The sequence below is a fragment of the Nerophis ophidion genome, linkage group LG14, assembly GCF_033978795.1.
Source record: "Nerophis ophidion isolate RoL-2023_Sa linkage group LG14, RoL_Noph_v1.0, whole genome shotgun sequence".
Classification (NCBI taxonomy): Eukaryota; Metazoa; Chordata; class Actinopteri; order Syngnathiformes; family Syngnathidae; genus Nerophis; species Nerophis ophidion.
Window position 1 is genome coordinate 4155626 of NC_084624.1, and position 22883 is coordinate 4178508.

Here is a 22883-nt window from a genome sequence, read left to right on the forward strand (position 1 = left end):
GCATCTCCTCCTCCCAGTATTGCGGGCGTCCAGATGACCAGCATATACTCTGCATATTCATGAGGACAGACACGCTAAACAGATTGCACTCTCTATTTTGCTCACTTAAGAGAACAATCCTTTGTGCACAAGTTTAGTAGATCAAATTTGCACGTGTTTTTACAGACGCAAACCTTTATACAATCAGGCCAAACTGGTATCCAAGTGTGTGATTTTGGACAAATGAGACACTTTAGGTCCTGATTTACTAAAAGTTTGCGTGTCCTAAAACACGTGCAAACATGGTAGCACACGCAAAGCTGATAAATTAAAAGTGTGCAAAGTGGATTGTGTCTGTTAAGTGGGCAAAATAAGGCGTGCAATCCATTTTGTGTCTCTGTCTTCATTAATATGCAAGATATATGCTGATCATTAAAAAACGGCTACAATACTGGGAGGAGAAGATGCAAAAATAATCATTTAGCACGTGCAATAATAATAATAATAATAATTAGCTTTATTGCCTTGGACATCAAGACACAGCACTTTACGCGTAATAATAGTACACACTATTTCATAGATCTCACACACTGCTTAGTGCGTGATGTTTGAATCTTTAGACAAACCCTGTTTCCATATGAGTTGGGAAATTGTGTTAGATGTAAATATAAACAGAATACAATGATTTGCAAATCATTTTCAAGCCATATTCAGTTGAATATGCTACAAAGACAACATATTTGATGTTCAAACTCATAAAAAAATGTTTTTGCAAATAATCATTAGCTTTAGAATTTGATGCCAGCAACATGTGACAAAGAAGTTGGGAAAGGTGGCAATAAATACTGATAAAGTTGAGGAATGCTCATCAAACACTTATTTGGAACATCCCACAGGTGTGCAGGCTAATTGGGAACAGGTAGGTGCCATGATTGGGTATAAAAACAGCTTCCATGAAATGCTAAGTCATTCACAAACAAGGATGGGGCGAGGGTCACCAATTTTTAAGCAAATTGTCGAACAGTTTTAGAACAACCTTTCTCAACGAGCTATTGCAAGGATTTTAGGGATTTTACCATCTACGGTCTGTAAAATCATCAAAAGGTTCAGAGAATCTGGAGAAATCACTGCAGGTAAGCGATGATATTACGGAACTTTGATCCCTCAGGCGGTACTGCATCAACAACTGACATCAGTGTGTAAAGGATATCAACACATGGGCCCAGGAACACTTCATAAAACCACTGTCAGTAACTACAGTTGGTCGCTACATCTGTAAGTGCAAGTTAAAACTCTGCTATGCAAAGCAAAGCCCATTTATCAACAACACCCAGGAACGCCGCCGGCTTCTCTGGGCCCGAGTTCATCTAAGATGGACTGATGCAAAGTGGAAAAGTGATCTGTGGTCTGACGAGTCCACATTTCCAATTATATTTGGAAACTCTGGACGTGGTGTCCTCCGGAACAAAGAGGAAAATAACCATCCGGATTGTTATAGGCACAAAGTTCAAAAGCCAGCACCTGTGATGGTATGGGGGTGTATTAGTGCCCAAGGCATGGGTAACTTACACATCTGTGAAGGCACCATTAATGCTGAAATGTCCATACAGGTTTTGGAGCAACATATGTTGTCATCCAAGCAACGTTATCATGGACGCCCCTGCTTATTTCAGCAAGACAATGCCGAGCCACTTGTTACAACTTTCCTGATCCGCCTGCAGTCCAGACCTGTCTCCCATGGAAAATATGTGGCGTATTATGAAGCGTAAAATACGACAGCGGAGACCCCCGACTGAAGCTCTACATAAAACAAGAATGGGAAAGAATTCCACTTTCAAAGCTTCAACAATTAGTTTCCTCAGTTCCCAAACGTTCATTGAGTGTTGTTAAAAGAAAAGATGATGTAATACAGTGGTGAACATGCCCTTTCCCAACTACTTTGGCACCTGTTGCAACAATTAAATTGTAAATTGATTATTATTTGCCAAAAAAAAAAAAAAAAAAGTTTATGAGTTTGAACAGATTTGCAAATCATTGTATTTTGTTTATATTTACATCAAACACAATTTCCCAAATTATATGGAAACGGGGTTTGTAAATCAGGTCTTTTGTCACTTTCTCGTTTCTTGCTACAATAAAAATGATAAGAATATTTTAGTGCCTATCAGTACATCTACAGGGGGAATGATGTTTGAAAAATAGCTTCTTCTCTCTCGCCATAAATCTCTCTTAAATATTGGAGTAATGCAAGCGGCCTTGAGCAGCTGCGGGTTGATGCTTCCTTGCATCATTTTCTAACAAACGTTTGGTTGCCCGTGGCGGACAAAGAATGAAAAAGCGCTCCCCTGCCGCCGTCATCTGTCTGAAGCTGATGTGGTGCTAAATGCTCCCCAGCTTCCATTCATCATTTTTAACCTTTTCAGATCCTTTTCAGGTCTGTCAGGGGCCAGAAGAGGCCAGGCCCCCTCTAATCCTCCCCTCCGCCGCGCTTTAAAACACGAAAGGCATGAAATTACTATTCAGCCCGCGCCTCTCGCTTTATGTCCAAAATCTATGACTTCGCCCGCGATTCCCTAACCACGCAGTGTGAGATTACTCCGTCAAGGAAATGCTTATGGAGACGCGCCCGCCTCCTCCATCACCAGCACTCATCCATAATTGCTGGGCCAGCCCGACACTGAGAGAGACGGCGCCTTCAAGATGAGTTGGAATTCAAACTGGGATCCCCAACCCACCCGTGCCCCCATCTCTCGGGCCCGGCAGAAATGTTTGACTTTTAATGAGGTCTCTGCGCTAAAGACGGTCTGTCACTTTGAGTTTGGCGGCGCTCACGGGAGGATGATTAAAAACTCTAAACCGGCACGAGACGCATGCGTCATCCCTGTCGACCGCCATCAAACGGCGACGCGGTTCTGAGCTGCGGCGGCTTAATTGGGCCGCGTTCCGTCCCGCTATCCAGCTGGCTTATTGCAAGCCCTAATGAAGGCGAACAATGGCGAACAATATCAAAACTATTGATATTGTTACACCACCATCTTGTGTTTTGTTTGATTCAATGATGTTGAAAAGTTTATGACCAATACTACAACTATAATTACAAATATAATACATGGTTATTACATTTTAACAGAAGTGTGGATAGAAACACGCTACAACAGAAAGTACTCCTTCTTTCTTGCCTTCCTCCACCTGATTGCAGGATATCAGTCTGGAAGATCCCGGGGTCAGACAGGCAATCGTCCCTTCAGGAAAGTACTTTTCTCTCAGAAAAGCCCATGAGATTTAACACTCCGCTCAAACCATTCAAACCTTCACCTGTTTTTACCTGGATTTGTCCCGTGGGCTCTGGCCCTGTCTAACATTCTGCAGTTTATTTGCCTTTTATTTCCTGATCAATCCTAAATTAGATTTGTGCCTTTTTCTTATCCGGTGCAGAGCTGCAGCATAGCAAGGAATAAATGAGCCCTCCTTGTGACCTCAATCACGTTGTGTTGCATCAAAAAGTGCTGGCGAGAAATGATCATTTACGGAAGATGCACAAACTCAATACACATTGTCAAGTCAAAGTACAGAGCGGAAAAAACACCTCTGATATGTAGAGCACACTCCAGGCCTGAAGGGGCAACAGTGAGAGCTGAGGGCTGAACATCTCCACCTGCTTCCACCAGATTGGCTTGATTGAGTTCACCTGTTCACCTGCTCAGAGCACATGCTCAAAATGTGTGAATGTGAGTGTTACCTGTCTATCTGTGTTAGCCCTGCGATTAAGGGGTGACTTGTCCAGGGTGTACACCGCCTTCCGCCCAATTGTAGCTGAGATAGGCACCAGCGCCCCCCACCATCCCAAGGGGAATAAGCAGTAGAAATGGATGGAAATATACACACACACATATATATATACATATATATATATATATATATATATATATATACATACACACACATATGTATATATATATATACATACACATATATACACACACACACACACACACACACACATACATATAGTGATATAGTGATTCCCAAAGCCCAAAAAAAGTCTGCGGGCTATAGAGCGTTTTCCGTTCGGGCTCCAGTACTCTGGAATGCCCTCCCGGTAACAGTTCAAGGCCACCTCAGTAGAAGCATTTAAGTCTCATCTTAAAACTCATTTTTATACTCTAGCCTTTAAATAGACTCCCTTTTTAGACCAGTTGATCTGCCGTTTCTTTTCTTTTTCTCCTATGTCCCACTCTCCCTTGTGGAGGGTGTCCGGTCCGATCCGGTGGCCATGTACTGCTTGCCTGTGTATCGGCTAGGGACATCTCTGCGCTGCTGATCCGCCTCCGCTTGGGATGGTTTCCTGCTGGCTCCGCTGTGAACGGGACTCTCGCTGCTGTGTCGGATCCGCTTTGGACTGGACTCTCGCGACTGTGTTGGATCCATTATGGATTGAACTTTCACAGTATCGTGTTAGACCCGCTCGACATCCATTGCTTTCCTCCTCTCCAAGGTTCTCATAGTCATCATTGTCACCGACGTCCCACTGGGTGTGAGTTTTCCTTGCCCTTATGTGGGCCTACCGAGGATGTCGTAGTGGTTTGTGCAGCCCTTTGAGACACTAGTGATTTAGGGCTATATAAGTAAACATTGATTGATTGATTGATTGATGACCCGACAGAAGTACAAACCATGACTACAGGTTGTTTTCTGGCCGACAGAAGTACAAACCATGACTACAGGTTGTTTTCTTGCCGACAGAAGTACAAACCATGACTAGAGGTTGTTTTCTTGCCGACAGAAGTACAAACCATGACTAGAGGTTGTTTTCTGGTCGACAGAAGTACAAACCATGACTACAGGTTGTTTTCTGGCCGACAGAAGTACAAACCATGACTACAGGTTGTTTTCTGGCCGACAGAAGTACAAACCATGACTACAGGTTGTTTTCTGGCCGACAGAAGTACAAACCATGACTACAGGTTGTTTTCTGGCCGACAGAAGTACAAACCATGACTACAGGTTGTTTTCTGGTCGACAGAAGTACAAACCAAGGCTACAGGTTGTTTTCTGGCCGACAGAAGTACAAACCATGACTACAGGTTGTTTTCTGGCCGAAAGAAGTACAAACCATGACTACAGGTTGTTTTCTGGCCGACAGAAGTACAAACCATGACTACAGGTTGTTTTCTGGCCGACAGAAGTACAAACCATGACTACAGGTTGTTTTCTGGCCGACAGAAGTACAAACCATGACTACAGGTTGTTTTCTGGCCGACAGAAGTACAAACCATGACTACAGGTTGTTTTCTGGCCGACAGAAGTACAAACCAAAGCTACAGGTTGTTTTCTGGCCGACAGAAGTACAAACCATGACTACAGATTGTTTTTTGGCCGACAGAAGTACAAACCAAAGCTACAGGTTGTTTTCTGGCCGACAGAAGTACAAACCATGACTACAGGTTGTTTTCTGGCCGACAGAAGTACAAACCAAAGCTACAGGTTGTTTTCCGGTCGACAGAAGTACAAACCGTGACTACGGGTTGTTTTCCGGCCGACAGAAGTACAAACCGTGACTACGGGTTGTTTTCCGGCCGACAGAAGTACAAACCGTGACTACGGGTTGTTTTCTGGCCGACAGAAGTACAAACCAAAGCTACAGGTTGTTTTGTGGCCGACAGAAGTACAAATCATGACTACAGGTTGTTTTCTGGCCGACAGAAGTACAAACCATGACTACAGGTTGTTTTCTGGCCGACAGAAGTACAAACCAAAGCTACAGGTTGTTTTCTGGCCGACAGAAGTACAAACCAAAGCTACAGGTTGTTTTCTGGCCGACAGAAGTACAAACCATGACTACAGGTTGTTTTCTGGCCGACAGAAGTACAAACCAAAGCTACAGGTTGTTTTCCGGTCGACAGAAGTACAAACCGTGACTACGGGTTGTTTTCCGGCCGACAGAAGTACAAACCGTGACTACGGGTTGTTTTCTGGCCGACAGAAGTACAAACCAAAGCTACAGGTTGTTTTGTGGCCGACAGAAGTACAAATCATGACTACAGGTTGTTTTCTGGCCGACAGAAGTACAAACCATGACTACAGGTTGTTTTCTGGCCGACAGAAGTACAAACCATGACTACAGGTTGTTTTCTGGCCGACAGAAGTACAAACCATGACTACAGGTTGTTTTCTGGCCGACAGAAGTACAAACCAAAGCTACAGGTTGTTTTCCGGTCGACAGAAGTACAAACCGTGACTACGGGTTGTTTTCCGGCCGACAGAAGTACAAACCGTGACTACGGGTTGTTTTCTGGCCGACAGAAGTACAAACCAAAGCTACAGGTTGTTTTGTGGCCGACAGAAGTACAAACCATGACTACAGGTTGTTTTCTGGCCGACAGAAGTACAAACCATGACTACAGGTTGTTTTCTGCCCGACAGAAGTACAAACCATGACTACAGGTTGTTTTCTGCCCGACAGAAGTACAAACCATGACTACAGGTTGTTTTCTGGCCGACAGAAGTACAAACCATGACTACAGGTTGTTTTCTGGCCGACAGAAGTACAAACCAAAGCTACAGGTTGTTTTCTGGCCGACAGAAGTACAAACCATGACTACAGGTTGTTTTCTGGCCGACAGAAGTACAAACCATGACTACAGGTTGTTTTCTGGCCGACAGAAGTACAAACCATGACTACAGGTTGTTTTCTGGCCGACAGAAGCACAAACCGTGACTACGGGTTGTTTTCTGGCCGACAGAAGTACAAACCAAAGCTACAGGTTGTTTTGTGGCCGACAGAAGTACAAACCATGACTACAGGTTGTTTTGTGGCCGACAGAAGTACAAACCATGACTACAGGTTGTTTTCTGGCCGACAGAAGTACAAACCATGACTACAGGTTGTTTTCTGGCCGACAGAAGTACAAACCATGACTACAGGTTGTTTTCTGGCCGACAGAAGTACAAACCATGACTACAGGTTGTTTTCTGACCGACAGAAGTACAAACCATGACTACAGGTTGTTTTCTGGCCGACAGAAGTACAAACCATGACTACAGGTTGTTTTGTGGTCGACAGAAGTACAAACCATGACTACAGGTTGTTTTCTGGCCGACAGAAGTACAAACCATGACTACAGGTTGTTTTCTGGCCGACAGAAGTACAAACCAAAGCTACAGGTTGTTTTCTGGCCGACAGAAGTACAAACCAAGGCTACAGGTTGTTTTCTGGCCGACAGAAGTACAAACCATGACTACAGGTTGTTTTCTGGCCGACAGAAGTACAAACCAAGGCTACAGGTTGTTTTCTGGCCGACAGAAGTACAAACCAAGGCTACAGGTTGTTTTCTGGCCGACAGAAGTACAAACCAAGGCTACAGGTTGTTTTCTGGCCGACAGAAGTACAAACCAAGGCTACAGGTTGTTTTCTGGCCGACAGAAGTACAAACCATGACTACAGGTTGTTTTCTGGCCGACAGAAGTACAAACCATGACTACAGGTTGTTTTCTGGCCGACAGAAGTACAAACCATGACTACAGGTTGTTTTCTGGCCGACAGAAGTACAAACCATGACTACAGGTTGTTTTCTGGCCGACAGAAGTACAAACCAAAGCTACAGGTTGTTTTCTGGTCGACAGAAGTACAAACCATGACTACAGGTTGTTTTCCGGCCGACAGAAGTACAAACCATGACTACAGGTTGTTTTCTAGCCGACAGAAGTACAAACCAAAGCTACTGGTTGTTTTCTGGTCGACAGAAGTACAAACCATGACTACAGGTTGTTTTCCGGCCGACAGAAGTACAAACCATGACTACAGGTTGTTTTCCGGCCGACAGAAGTACAAACCATGACTACAGGTTGTTTTCTGGCCGACAGAAGTACAAACATAAGCTACAGGTTGTTTTCCGGCCGACAGAAGTACAAACATAAGCTACAGGTTGTTTTCCGGCCGACAGAAGTACAAACATAAGCTACAGGTTGTTTTCCGGCCGACAGAAGTACAAACCATGACTACAGGTTGTTTTCTGGCCGACAGAAGTACAAACCATGACTACAGGTTGTTTTCTGGCCGACAGAAGTACAAACCATGACTACAGGTTGTTTTCTGGCCGACAGAAGTACAAACCATGACTACAGGTTGTTTTCTGGCCGACAGAAGTACAAACCATGACTACAGGTTGTTTTCTGGTCGACAGAAGAACAAACCAAAGCTACAGGTTGTTTTCTGGTCGACAGAAGTACAAACCATGACTACAGGTTGTTTTCCGGCCGACAGAAGTACAAACCATGACTACAGGTTGTTTTCTGGCCGACAGAAGTACAAACCAAAGCTACAGGTTGTTTTCTGGTCGACAGAAGTACAAACCATGACTACAGGTTGTTTTCTGGCCGACAGAAGTACAAACCATGACTACGGGTTGTTTTCTGGCCGACAGAAGTACAAACCATGACTACAAGTTGTTTTCTGGCCGACAGAAGTACAAACCATGACTACAGGTTGTTTTGTGGTCGACAGAAGTACAAACCATGACTACAGGTTGTTTTGTGGTCGACAGAAATACAAACCATGACTACAGGTTGTTTTCTGGCCGACAGAAGTACAAACCATGACTACAGGTTGTTTTCGGGCCGACAGAAGTACAAACCAAAGCTACAGATTGTTTTCTGGCCGACAGAAGTACAAACCATGACTACAGGTTGTTTTCTGGCCCACAGAAGTACAAACCATGACTACAGGTTGTTTTCCGGCCGACAGAAGTACAAACCATGACTACAGGTTGTTTTCCGGCCGACAGAAGTACAAACATAAGCTACAGGTTGTTTTCCGGCCGACAGAAGTACAAACCATGACTACAGGTTGTTTTCTGGCCGACAGAAGTACAAACCAAAGCTACAGGTTGTTTTCTGGCCGACAGAAGTACAAACCATGACTACAGGTTGTTTTCTGGCCGACAGAAGTACAAACCATGACTACAGGTTGTTTTCTGGCCGACAGAAGTACAAACCATGACTACAAGTTGTTTTCTGGCCGACAGAAGTACAAACCATGACTACAGGTTGTTTTCTGGCCGACAGAAGTACAAACCATGACTACAGGTTGTTTTCTGGCCGACAGAAGTACAAACCATGACTACAGGTTGTTTTCTGGCCGACAGAAGTACAAACCATGACTACAGGTTGTTTTCTGGCCGACAGAAGTACAAACCATGACTACAAGTTGTTTTCTGGCCGACAGAAGTACAAACCATGACTACAGGTTGTTTTGTGGTCGACAGAAGTACAAACCATGACTACAGGTTGTTTTCGGGCCGACAGAAGTACAAACCAAAGCTACAGATTGTTTTCTGGCCGACAGAAGTACAAACCATGACTACAGGTTGTTTTCTGGCCCACAGAAGTACAAACCATGACTACAGGTTGTTTTCTGGCCCACAGAAGTACAAACTAAGGCTACAGGTTGTTTTCTGGCCCACAGAAGTACAAACCATGACTACAGGTTGTTTTCTGGCCGACAGGGTCCAGTGTCTTTAGTGATGGTGAGCGGATGGTAGTCCAGCGCCATCATTTCCATGATGGAGTCACAGATCGCTTTGGCCCTCAGGTCGTCTCTGGCGGGCTTTTTTTTGCAATTTTCTTATGCAGCAGCAGTCAGAACGACCCTGTGCCTTTCTTTGCAGCTGGCCAAACTGTCCCTGGCCGAGCAGGATTTTGTCCCTTTCCTGTGCACAAACCAAACAGAACCTGCACACTGAGGCACGTACTAAACCATGGTCAAGTCATGGTTTCGGCTGCTGTCGGAATAAGACAGAGCAGTGCTACAAAACCATCGCTGCAATTTTCATGAGCACATGCTGTAGGAGCAAACGCAGAGCTAAATCACATGGTATTGATTATTTTGCTGAGAACAGAGGTTGGTCATATTAACAAGCTGCATGAAACATTACAGCCGCATACTAATTGACTAAGTTCAAGTTTATCACAGGGAGAAAAAGACACAGTGGCACTTTGCCAATGTTGCTTCGCTGCTTTACCACAAATCTTGCTGAATATTGACATGCCGTGTGACATTTGTTTCATATTTATTACAGTATCCCACTCAGCCTGGGAGCAGGACATGACGCCATGCAATGAATCTGGGAGAGCAGCAAAACAGCCTGTGGACAAGTGGACCACAAATTCGAGGCTCGACTACTGCAACGTACTTCTTGTTGGGATCCCCAGCAAGAACATTCAGAAGCTGCAGTACATACAGAATAGTGCTGCTGGGATCCTGATGAGAGTGCGGAAATACGACCACATCACACCAACTCTCAAATCCCTTCACTGGCTTCCTGTTCCACTCAGGATTGAATACAAATTCTCCACTCGACACTCCGCTCCAAACAGGCTCCAACCTCTAAGACAAACCTACAAACTATGGGAGACCGGGCTTTCTGCTCCGCTGCTCCCAGTCTGTGGAACGATCTCCCTGACCACCTGAGTGCACCACAGACTGTGGATGCTTTTAAAAAAGGCTTAAAAACCCTTCTTTTAAAAAAGCCTTTTTATAGATATATGCATACTAGTTCTAGCTATTAGGCTTTTCTTGTTTTAATTTTTATTATTTATTTTATTTTTATTTTTTACTACACTGTAGTCCTTTGAGGTTGTTTGCTCAATGTAAAGAGCTTTTACAAATAAAATCTATTATTATTATTAATTACAATTCCAACGTTCATCACAGAGAATGAAAGTGATTCCACTTCTTTAACACAAGAAACACATCTGCTGCATACACTGCACGCTTTATTAATAGTTTGTGAACAACAAGATGAAGTAGCTGCACTGGAAGTACACTTTTAGGAGTGGTCAGCCTCAGCAGTGCTCTTAGCTCTGTATGCGCTTTTAAACTACTTCAAATATTTTTAGCTGCTTGTGTTCATGCAGGGGAGAGGAGAAGATTGATGGTTTGACATGTTTGGTGTTTTAGAAGTATCCATGAGGAAAATACCGGTGATAAAGTAGCGGCTTGTCCAGGGTGTACCGCGCCTTCCGCCCAATTATAGCTGAGATTGGCTCAAACGCTCCCCGCGACCCCAAAGGGAATGAGCGGTAGAAATGGATGGATGATGAAAATACTGCCCCCTGATGCCGTACCCTTCTGTTTTAGTGATGTTAGGGATGACTGCTAAGGCCTCAACCCCATCCATTTTCTACTGCTTGTCCCTTTCGGGGTTGCGGGTGGTGCTGGAACCTCTCTCAGCTGCATTCGGGCAGAAGGCGGGGTACACCCTGGATAAGTCGCCACCTCATAGCAGGGCCAACACAGATAGACAGACAACAACCTATCTCCAGGTGCATGTCTTTGGAAGTGGGAGGGGCCTATCCCCAGGTGCATGTCTTTGGAGGTGGGAGGGGCCTATCCCCAGGTGCATGTCTTTGGAGGTGGGAGGAAGCCGGAGTACCCGGAGGGAACCCACGCAGTCACGGGGAGAACATGCAAACTCCACACAGAGTTTGCATGAGCCCGAGATTGAACTCAGGACCTTTTTTATTGTGAGGCACATGCACTAACCCCTGTACCACCGTGCTGCCGGGCCTCAACTCGTCTAACTTAAAGGCCTACTGAAACCCACTACTACTGACCACGCAGTCTGATAGTTTTTATATCAATGATGAAATATTAACATTGCAACACATTTTAAGTTTACTAAATTGCAATTTTAAATGTCCCGCAAAGTGTCCAGTTGAAAACGTCGTGGTAGCGGACATTATTTTCCAGCCCGATCCAGGCTATAAGTAGTCTGCTTTAATCGCATAATTACACAGTATTCTGGACATCTGTGTTGCTGAATCTTTTGCAATTTGTTCAATTAATAATGGAGACTTCAAAGTAGAAAGATGGAGGTGGGAAGCTTTTAGCCTTTAGCAACACAAACACAGCCGGTGTTTCCTTGTTGACATTCCCCAAGGTGAAGCTTTACTATGGAACAGAGCGGTCAAGCGAACATGAATCCCGACCACATGTCAACCGGCAGGTTTCGGTGAGAAAATTGTGCTAATAAGTCGGCTCTTACCGTAGACATGAGCGGAGCTTGCATCTTTCTGCAGTTGCGGACTGTTACCTCCTCCCACCGGAGACACTGGCGGTCACCACATCAGTGGCCACACCCCTCCGACTTTCAGGTACCATATAATCTCACTAAAACACTAGTAACACAATAAGCAGATAAGATTTTCCAGAATTATCCTAGTAAATGCGTCTAATAACATCTGAATCGCTCTCACTGCCCTCGCCTTTTTTTTTCTAGTCCTCCACTCTCACTTTCCTCATCCACAAATCTTTCATCCTCGCTCAAATTAATAGGGAAATTGTCGCTTTCTCGGTCCGAATCGCTCTAGCTGCTGGTGGCCATGATTGTAAACAATGTTCAGATGTGAGGAGCTCCACAACCCGTGACGTCACGCGCATATCGTCTGCTACTTCCAGTACAGGCAAGGCCTTTTTATTAGCGACCACGTTGCAAACTTTATCATCGATGTTCTCTACTAAATCCTTTCAGCAAAAATATGGCAATATCACAAAATGATGAAGTATGACACATAGAATGGACCTGCTATCCCCGTTTAAATAAGAACATCTCATTTCAGTAGGCCTTTAATCCAGGCAGTAACTGTTTTTTTTTACATAAGAACACCTTACATTGGTTTTGGCCGCTGAAGTTAAAGGGGAACATTATCAGCAGACCTATGTAAGCATCAATATATACCTTGATGGTGCAGAAAAAAGACCATCTATTTTTTTAACCGATTTCCGAACTCTAAATGGGTGAATTTTGGCTAATTAAACGTCTTTCTGTTTATCGCGCTGGAGGCGATGACGTCAGAATGTGACGTCGCCGAGGTAACACACCCGCCATTTTCATTTTCAACACATTACAAACACCGGGTCTCAGCTCTGTTATTTTCCGTTTTTTTGACTATTTTTTGGAACCTTGGAGACATCATGCCTCGTCGGTGTGTTGTCGGAGGGTGTAACAACAGTAACAGGGAGGGATTCAAGTTGCACCACTGCCCCGAAGATGCCAAAGTGTCTGCCGCCAGACCCCCATTGAATGTGCCGGAGTTTCTCCACATTTGACCGGCGATGCTAAGACAGACATGGCACAGAGATGTATGGATAACCTGTAGATGCATTTGCAACTATATTACATTTCCTTCCACCCACATTTAATGCGAAACAAACACTTACCAATCGACGGATTTAAGTTGCTCCATTCTCAAAAGATGCGAAAGTCCTGATCGTTTGGTCCGCACATTTTACCGGCGATGCTAACGCAGTTATTCCGCCATGCTATGGCTATGAATAGCGTCAATAGCTATTCGCTCAATAGCTTCAGTTTCTTCTGCAATATTTTCATACTCCAACCACCTGTTTCAATACATGCGTAATCTGTTGAATCGCTTAAGCTGCTGAAATCCGAGTTTGAATCCGAGCTAATGTCACTATATCTATTTTTTTTTTTTTTTCCAAGATGGCGCTGCTGTAGTGGCTGCTGTAGGCAGGAGCTCTGTGCTCTTGTGTCATCCTTTTGTGTTTCCCTCTTGTTTTCATGTGTTATTATATTTTTTTGCATTTTGGTCCGGGACCCTTTGGGACTGTGTGACAAGGGGTGGCACTTTCGTGACCTCTGTGGTGCTTTTTTGTGGACTTCTGGATCTGCCTCCCGGGAGCCTTTTGGCCATGGACACCAGCTGCAGGATCTCTGCTACACCAGAGTCTGTTTGGATGTACTGGAGGAGATGCGGATGAGGGGACAGGACTGTGGAGCTAGCACTGAGCTACTGGGACGGAGAGGCTTCGCGGTGTCTTGACTGGGTGAGCAGGTGTCGGACACCTCAGTCACCTTGGACGTATCCTCGCTCATCCATGCGGACTGGACACTGGCCGAGAGTGGAGTCGGCTGTCTTGGTTGCCTTGTTGGGTCTGCTCCTGTCTCTGGCCATGCTACCTCCACCCCTGCGGACGATGGCGTGGAACACCGCAGAGGCCACCACAGTGGATATGTTTATTTTACTTTTTATTCATAGCTGTATGTAGAAGTGTCTGGTTGTATCTGCTGCTTTAATGTCTTTAATGTCCTCTGTGTTCTTTGATGTTTGATGTTTCCCTCTTACACACATGGAAGAGGGATGTGTACTATGGCTATGAGTTGTTGTTTATTTATTTATTCATTTTTTATTTTTTTTTCCCTTGGCCTCAGTCTGCACCCCCACTCCAGGGCCCAGGCTAAGACCGATTTTTTTATTTTATTTTAATCTTCCATTTTTTCTCCCCCCCCCCCCCTTGTTGACCTGTATGTCATCTTTTTTGTAAGGGGCGCTGGAAGCCAGCAGACCCGTCAGCGATCCTGTTCTGTCTCCCTGTAATGTTTGTCTGATCTTGAATGGGATTGTGCTGAAAATTGTAATTTTCCTGAAGGAACTCTCCTGACGGAATAAATAAAGTACTATCTATCTATCTATCTATCTATCTTGCTGTGCTATTCCCATTGTTTGTTTACATTGGCAGCACTGTGTGACGTCACAGGGAAATGGCCAGTGTCTTCGCAGAGAGCGAAAATAAGGCACTTTAAAGCTTTATTTAGGGATATTCCGAGACCGGTAAAATTTTGAAAAAAAATTAAAAAAATACAACAAGCCACTGGGAACTGATTTTTATTGTTTTTAACCCTTTTGAAATTGTGATAATGTTCCCCTTTGAATAGTATTTTTGCAAATGATCAAAGTTTAATACCCCACAGACTTTTTGGGTCACAAAATGCAGAACTAACTTGATAAACGTGTCACTCTCAGTTTTTAATACCGCTTTTAATTTTCAGCAGTTTAGCTCCGTTGGTGTCGTGTGAGTTTCATATTTATTAAACTGTGTAGCATTCAGAGTTATTTACTAGAAATAGAACGTTTGTGTTTTGCATACATCAATTAGATGTCTTTTAAAGAATAATGACACCGCCGTGGAACATCTGTCGCCAACCCGGTAGCGCTTTGTTGTTGCGACTAAATGACTCCTGAGGGCCTCGTTTGTTGTGTTTCATTTAGCCAAAAAAGTTTACCACGCAGGCAACCTGACCCACCCGCCGTTAGCGAGCAACATGCTGACTCGCTTAGTTGTCCTGGTGATTGGGTCGTCTCATCTGTGCAGCCCACTAAAGACCCTTCTGAAGAGGCCAGAGTTATTATTCCACTCTAGTCCTGTAGGTGGAAGTCATGAAAAAGTGGTTGTAATTTCCTCCAGTGAATTAAAAACAATGTCACGATGAATTAATAAAGACCATACATGCGACCATACCTCACATATTTAGCTTTCCTGTTTTAATCGTTTACCATATTTTTCCTCTAATCTAACTTTATGATACAAAAAATGTCATTCTGTACTACTTTGTCGCCCTTTTTATTGATTTGTCAAAAGCATTTGACACAGCAGACCACATTCTTTTTATTGAGGCTCTCCATCACGTTGGATTATCTAAAAATGCAGCTGCTTGGTTCACAGACTATCTTTCCAGCAGAACACAACGTGTACAGGTGCCTGGGACAACCTCTTCATTATTGGACATTACCAAAGGAGTTCCACAAGGCTCAGTGCTGGGGCCCATTTTATTTTCTATCTTCTTAAATAATCTTTGCAATAATCTGTCAAATGCAAAGTACCATTTTTCTGCAGACGACACCATTATTTATTGCTGTTCAACCTCCATCACTCAGGCTTTCGAGTTTTTAAAAGCTGCTTTTGATGTCATCCAGGCTTGCTTATTTGATCTTAAATTGGTTATAAATACAGATAAAAGCAAGGTAATGGTTTTCTCTCATTCTAGGGTGCTACTGGAACATATTCCAAATATTGTAACATCAAATAGAAACCCTATAGAGCAGGGCTTAAATTACAAGTACTTGGGTTTTACTCTTGATCAGGAGATTTCATTTAAAGCCCATATTAACAACTCATTCTCTAAGCTTAGGGTAAAGCTTGGTTTCCTTTTTAGAAATAAAAACTGCTTCTCTCTTCAAGTCAGAAATAAATTGTTGACAATGACTATCTTGCCCGTAATTGATTATTAAGACGTTCTTCATTTAAATGCCTCGAGTCCTAGGACACTGTTCTCCACTCAGCACTAAGATTTGTTACTGGCTTTCGTAGTCTCTCACCCACCACTGTCAACTGTATATGAAATCAGACTTGTCGTCATTGAGTGCACCAGATACACACATTGGCTGACCATCATTTATAAAGCTCTTTTAGGTTTAATGTCACCATACTTGTGTACTTTGTTACAAAGAAAAAACAGCTCTTATGCGTTACGTTCTAACAATTTGTATGTTTTAACTGTTCCTCATGTACGAACTGAATTTGGCAAAAGAGCTTTTGGTATTGCTGCCCCTATGGCATGGAATGCATTGCAGACAAAACTGAAACTTACTGAACTAATTCCATTTGGAGCCTTCCGTTCTGTCCTGAGGGACAGAGAGCAAGAGACTTTTGCTCAGTGCCTTTGTTTCTAAAAGGTGTAAATCTTTATTGTTTTACAGTTCTCTATTATGTATTTTAAAATGTATGCCTTAATGTATTACTTTTTTGAAACTGCTCTGTGAGATGTGCTGTTGACCTCTTGGCCAGGTCACTCTTGTGAAAGAGATCTTGATCTCAATGGGTTTCTTATCTGGTTAAATAAGGGTTCTATAAACAGTTTATTTTCTGTGTTGTTAAAAAACATCTTGACTAACTGGTTTAATATAAATGCCACTGACTGTTTACAGTACAGTTGTCATTCAGTTCAATTGCACTGAATATTGCTCAAAAATGAGTATCTTCATATGTACACTTTCACCGAAAAATATATGGAGATAAACATCAAATATCGAGTTTAAGTAAAAATATATCGAGATATACAGTAGTTTTTCGTCCATACAGCCCAGCCTTATTTCAACGTACAAGAATTCCACTTCCAACTAAAAAAAAAACACACACACACACGCACACACACACACACACACACACACACACACACACACACACACACACCGTACTTACAAACCCTCCCAATTTTCCCGGGAGACTCCCGAATTTCAGTGCCCCTCCCGAAAATCTCCCGGGAGAACCATTCTCCCCTATTTCTCCCGATTTCCACCGGGACAAAAATATTGGGGGCGTGCCTTAAAGGCACGGACTTTAGCCTCCTCTACAATCTGTCATCACGTCCGCTTTTCCTCCATACAAACAGCGTGCAGGCCCAGTCACATAATATATGCGGCTTTTACACACACAAGTGAATGCAAGGCATAACTTGGTCAACAGCCATTTAGGTCACACTGAGGGTGGCCATATAAACAATTTTAACAGTTACAAATATGCACCACACTGTGAACCCACACCAAACAAGAATGACAAACACATTTCGGGATAACACCCGCACCGTAGCACAACATAAACACGACAGAACAAATGCCCAGTCCCCCTTGCAGCACTAGCTCTTCCGGGACGCTACAATACATACCCCCTGCCCCACCTCAACCCCCTATCTCCCGAATTTGGAGGTGTCAAGGTTGGCAAGTATGACACACACATGCATTTCTGCATGTAAAACTATAATTATTCTCTACAAAATGTAATGTGCGTTCCTACTTTTTAGGTGTCCATAACAAATAAATTAGATTTACTTTTTCATAGGAAAAACGTCATGGCCCAAGCACATGCCAGTGCATCACGTCAATCAGAAATCAGCGCACCTGCCGGTGATGATCTTCCTGGTCTTCATAAGCCTGCTCAACTTGCCATGCCACGCCGGAATATAATCTTCTGTTGGCGTACAGTAAGCAATCATCCTGCTCCATGCAAACCTTCCTTTGCTCTCCGTGTTTTTATGGTCTCACGTTTTCCCTTGTCGTCCTTCCTGCAGTCTCCCTTTGTTCCACCTGGACGTTCTTTGTTTCTCCCCCTGCTTCCCGGACTGCCTCTCGTTCAACACTTGGTAACACACACTTCACCTACTGTAACTACACACATATCCTCTCTCACACACACACACACACACACACACACACACACACACACACACACACACACACACACACACACACACACACACACACACACACACACACACACACTCTTGGGTGTTGACACACTCCATTTCCATTTATAATATTGTTTGATGGCCCTAGTGTGTGAATGTGAGTGTGAATGTTGTCTGTCTATCTGTGTTGGCCCTGCGATGAGGTGGCGACTTGTCCAGGGTGTACCCCGCCTTCCGCCCGATTGTAGCTGAGATAGGCGCCAGCGCCCCCCGCGACCCCAAAAGGGAATAAGCGGTAGAAAATGGATGGATGGATGGATGGATAGTTATATATATATATATATATATATATATATATATATATATATATAAATAAATCTTAGAGCTACATCGCACCCTGGTGTCTGTTGCCGTCACCTCCCCTTAGAAATCATAACAAAAAATTGCTTCAGTTTTCAAATGTGTATTTAGTCCTGACTTTTTCCACGTACATTTAAAACGAAAAACTGCTGTATGCGTGAAATATTTCGCTGCTCAATCACACGTTGCTGAATATACATCCAGCACCTTTGTTGAAATGAAAAAAAAAATAAGTGAATGCAATAATGGAGTTTAAAGCCGAATCAGAGTTTTCCGTTCACCTCGGAATTCTTTTCAAGACATCCGAAAGTCAATAACTGCAGCTGCTGGATTGGAGTCGGTGGTGCGGACTGCTGCATACAGACGCTGTCTGACAAACCATCAGACCAACAAAGCGAAGAGAATTTGCGAATGTTGGAATAAAAATCTTTACAAGGTGATTTGTCCTGCCTGCGTCACTACTCACATTGATTGTTGTCTCAGCATGGCAACAAAAAAAAAAGGAGAGGCAAAGACGGCGAGGCGAGTGACATGTGGGTTCAAGGGCATGCACCGGGTCTCCGGGGCTTCTCAATTAGAGCACATAGAACACAGTGAAGGACCTCATTTGTGGCCTTGGTTGTAATTATCAACTACAGGTGTGCTGCAGAGAATTCTGATGAATGAACCTGAGATGCTACTTCTCTTTTAAAACGGAGCAGCAATGAACAAGTTCCTAATTTAAATGTACATACCCCGTTTCCATATGAGTTGGGAAATTGTGTTAGATGTAAATATAAACAGAATACAATGATTTGCATATCCTTTTCAACCCATATTCAGTTGAATATGCTACAAAGACAACATATTTCATATTTACACTGATAAACTTTTTTTTTTTTTTGCAAATAATCTTTAACTTTAGAATTTGATGCCAGCAACACGTGACAAAGAAGTTGGGAAAGGTGGCGATAAACACTGATAAAATTGAGGAATGCTCATCAAACACTTATTTGGAACATCCCACAGGTGTGCAGGCTAATTGGGAACAGGTGGGTGCCATGATTGGCTATAAAAACAGCTTCCCAAAAAATGCTCAGTCTTTCACAAGAAAGGATGGGGCGAGGTACACCCCTTTGTCCACAACTGCGTGAGCAAATAGTCAAACAGTTTAAGAACAACCTTTCTCAAAGTGCAATTGCAAGAAATTTAGGGATTTCAACATCTACGCTCCATAATATCAAAAGTTTCAGAGAATCTGGAGAAATCAATCCACGTAAGCGGCGGGCTGGAAACCAACATTGAAGGACCGTGACCTTCCATCCCTCAGACGGCACTGTATCAAAAACCGACATCAATCTCTAAAGGATATCACCACATGGGCTCAGGAACACTTCAGAAAACCACTGTCACTAAATACAGTTTGTCGATACATCTGTAAGTGCAAGTTAAAGCTCTACTATGCAAAGCGAAAGCCATTTATCAACAACATCCAGAAACGCCGCAGGCTTCTCTGGACCCGAGATCATCTAAGATGGACTGATGCAAATTGGAAAAGTGTTCTGTGGTCTGACGAGTCCACATTTCAAATTGTTTTTGGAAATATTCGACATCGTGTCATCCGGACATAAGGGGAAGCGAACCATCCAGACTGTTATCGACGCAAAGTTGAAAAGCCAGCATGTGTGATGGTATGTGGGTGCATTAGTGCCCAAGGCATGGGTAACTTACACATCTGTGAAGGCACCATTAATGCTGAAAGGTACATACAGGTTTTGGAACGGCATATGCTGCCATCTAAGCGCCGACTTTTTCATGGACGCCCCTGCTTATTTCAGCAAGACAATGCCAAGCCACAATCAGGACGTGTTACAACAGCGTGGTTTCGTAAAAAAAATAGTGCGGGTACTTTCCTGGCCCGCCTGCAGTCCAGACCTGTCTCCCATGGAAAATGTGTGGCGCATTTTGAAGCGTAAAATACGACAGCGGAGACCCCGGACTGTTGAAGGACTGAAGCTCTACATAAAACAAGAATGGGAAAGAATTCCACTTTCAAAGCTTCAACAATTAGTTTCCTCAGTTCCCAAACGTTTATTGAGTGTTGTTAAAAGAAAAGGTTATGTAACACAGTGGTGAACATGCCCTTTCCCAACTACTTTGGCACGTGTTGCAGCCATGAAATTCTAAGTTAATTATTATCTGCCAAAAAAATTTAAGTTTATGAGTTTGAACGTCAAATATGTTGTCTTTGTAGCATATTCAACTGAATATGGCTTGAAAAGGATTTGCAAATCATTGTATTCTGTTTATATTTACATCTAAAACAATTTCCCAACTCATATGGAAACCGGGTTTGTAAATACGACCCCCGACAAAGTAGATTTGAATCTGGTGCTTACCTTATGGTCCATGATGCTGCTGTAGCCCAGCAGGGGGCGTGGGTGAGGCTCAGACATCCTGACAGAGGAAACAATGGGCCGTGGCAGTTGTTCTTGCCGCCGCGTGTCGTTGGCGTCCCTGGCGGCGCCGTTGAAACTGCCGTTGTAAACCAGGAAGAGGCTGGCGCACAGGAGCACCACGAGCAGCGCGGCCACGCCATGGCGCTGGGAAAAGACGTAAATAGAAAATATGGATGCTTTAGTCATCGAGAATCTTACATTAATTTTAGGCACATTAAAAATCAGTCCATGATCACTTAAGGATGTTCGATCAAGGTTTGATGCTGCAGATTCCGATACTCATCTTCCAGGAGTGAGATCGGCTGGTACCAATCACAAATATTTCCTGAAAATTGATCAATGTGTTTATGGTTGACAGTGTACATCACTCACTATTTAAACATGTTTCTTATTCTCTTTTATGATATACAATTGTTTGATCAAAACAAAGTCAATAGTACACAATAACCAAAGAAAAACAAAAGCTACTGTCTGCTACTCATTTAAATTATTTGGTTCTTGCCCTCAAAGTCCTGATGTTTACGAAAAATGATTACCTGAGTTTGTAAACATGAATAAAAACAATAAAAAAAGATACTGAGAAAATAAAAATACCACTCTAATCACTTTAGTGTCGATCATATATGGATACTACCATAGGAATCAACAACACCCATTTATGAATTGATCCGCTCTCTAATGTGTTGTTTACTGATTGCAACTAGATTTGACCAATCTAAGTCTAAGACTAGATCTGACCAATCCAAGTCTTAAACTCGATTTGACCAATCTAAGTCTAAGACAAAAGCTGACCAATCTAAGTCTAAGACGAGAGCTGACCAATCTAAGTATAAGACGAGAGCTGACCAATCTAAGTCTAAGACGAGAGATGACCAATCTAAGTATTAGACTAGATCTGACCAATCCAAGTCTTAGACTAGATTTGACCAATCTAAGTCTAAGACGATAACTGACCAATCTAAATCTAGGACGAGAGCTGACCAATCTAAGTCTAAGACGAGAGCTGACCAATCTAAGTCTAAGACGAGAGATGACCAATCTAAGTATTAGACTAGACCCGACCAATCCAAGTATTAGACTAGATCTGACCAATCCAAGTCTTAGACTAGATTTGACCGATCTAAATCTAAGACGAGAGTTGACCAATCTAAGTCTAAGACGAGAGTTGACCAATCTAAGTCTTAGACGAGAGTTGACCAATCTAAGTCTTAGACGAGAGTTGACCAATCTAAATCTTAGACGAGATCTGACCAATCCAAGTATTAGACTAGATCGGACCAATCTAAGTCTTAGACTAGATTGGACCGATCTAAGTCTTAGACTAGATTGGACCGATCTAAGTCTAAAACGAGAGCTGACCAATCTAAGTCTAAGACTAGAGCTGACCAATCTAAGTCTTAGACTAGATCTGACCAATCTAAATCTTAGACTAGATTTGACCAATCTAAGTCTAAAACGAGCGCTGATCAATCTAAGTCTAAGACGAGAGCCGACCAATCTAAGTCTAAAACGAGAGCCGACCAATCTAAGTCTTAGACGAGATCTGACCAATCCAAGTATTAGACTAGATTTGACCAATCTACGTCTTACACTAGATTTGACCAATCTAAGTCTAAGACGAGGGCTGACCAATCTAAGTCTTAGACTAGATCTGACCAATCTAAGTCTCAGACTAGATTTGACCAATCTAAGTCTAAGACTAGAGCTGACCAATGCAAGTTTTAGACTAGATCTGACCAATCTAAGTCTTAGACTAGATCTGACCAATCTAAGTCTTAGACTAGATTTGACCAATCTAAGTCTTAGACTAGATTTGACCAATCTAAGTTTTGGACTAGATTTGACCAATCTAAGTTTTGGACTAGATTTGACCAATCTAAGTCTTAGACTAGATCTGACCAATCTAAGTCTAAGACGAAAGCTGACCAATCTAAGTCCAAGACGAAAGCTGACCAATCTAGGTCTAAAACGAGAGCTGACCAATCTAAGTCTAAGACTACAGCTGACCAATCTAAGTCTTGGACTAGATTTGACCAAACTAAGTCTAAGACTAGAGCTGACCAAC

At 43.1% G+C, this 22883-nt stretch overlaps 1 protein-coding gene across 2 annotated transcripts in view; it reads right to left on the reverse strand.

Moving 5' to 3' along the window:
- Window positions 1–22883, reverse strand: part of st6galnac5a (ST6 (alpha-N-acetyl-neuraminyl-2,3-beta-galactosyl-1,3)-N-acetylgalactosaminide alpha-2,6-sialyltransferase 5a) — a 170074-nt gene that overhangs the window by 141374 nt on the left and 5817 nt on the right. For both annotated transcript variants that reach the window (XM_061919662.1, XM_061919661.1), the window contains exon 2: window positions 20759–20962. In XM_061919662.1, the coding sequence (XP_061775646.1) occupies window positions 20759–20962 (204 nt within the window). The remainder of the gene's footprint in view (window positions 1–20758; window positions 20963–22883) is intronic.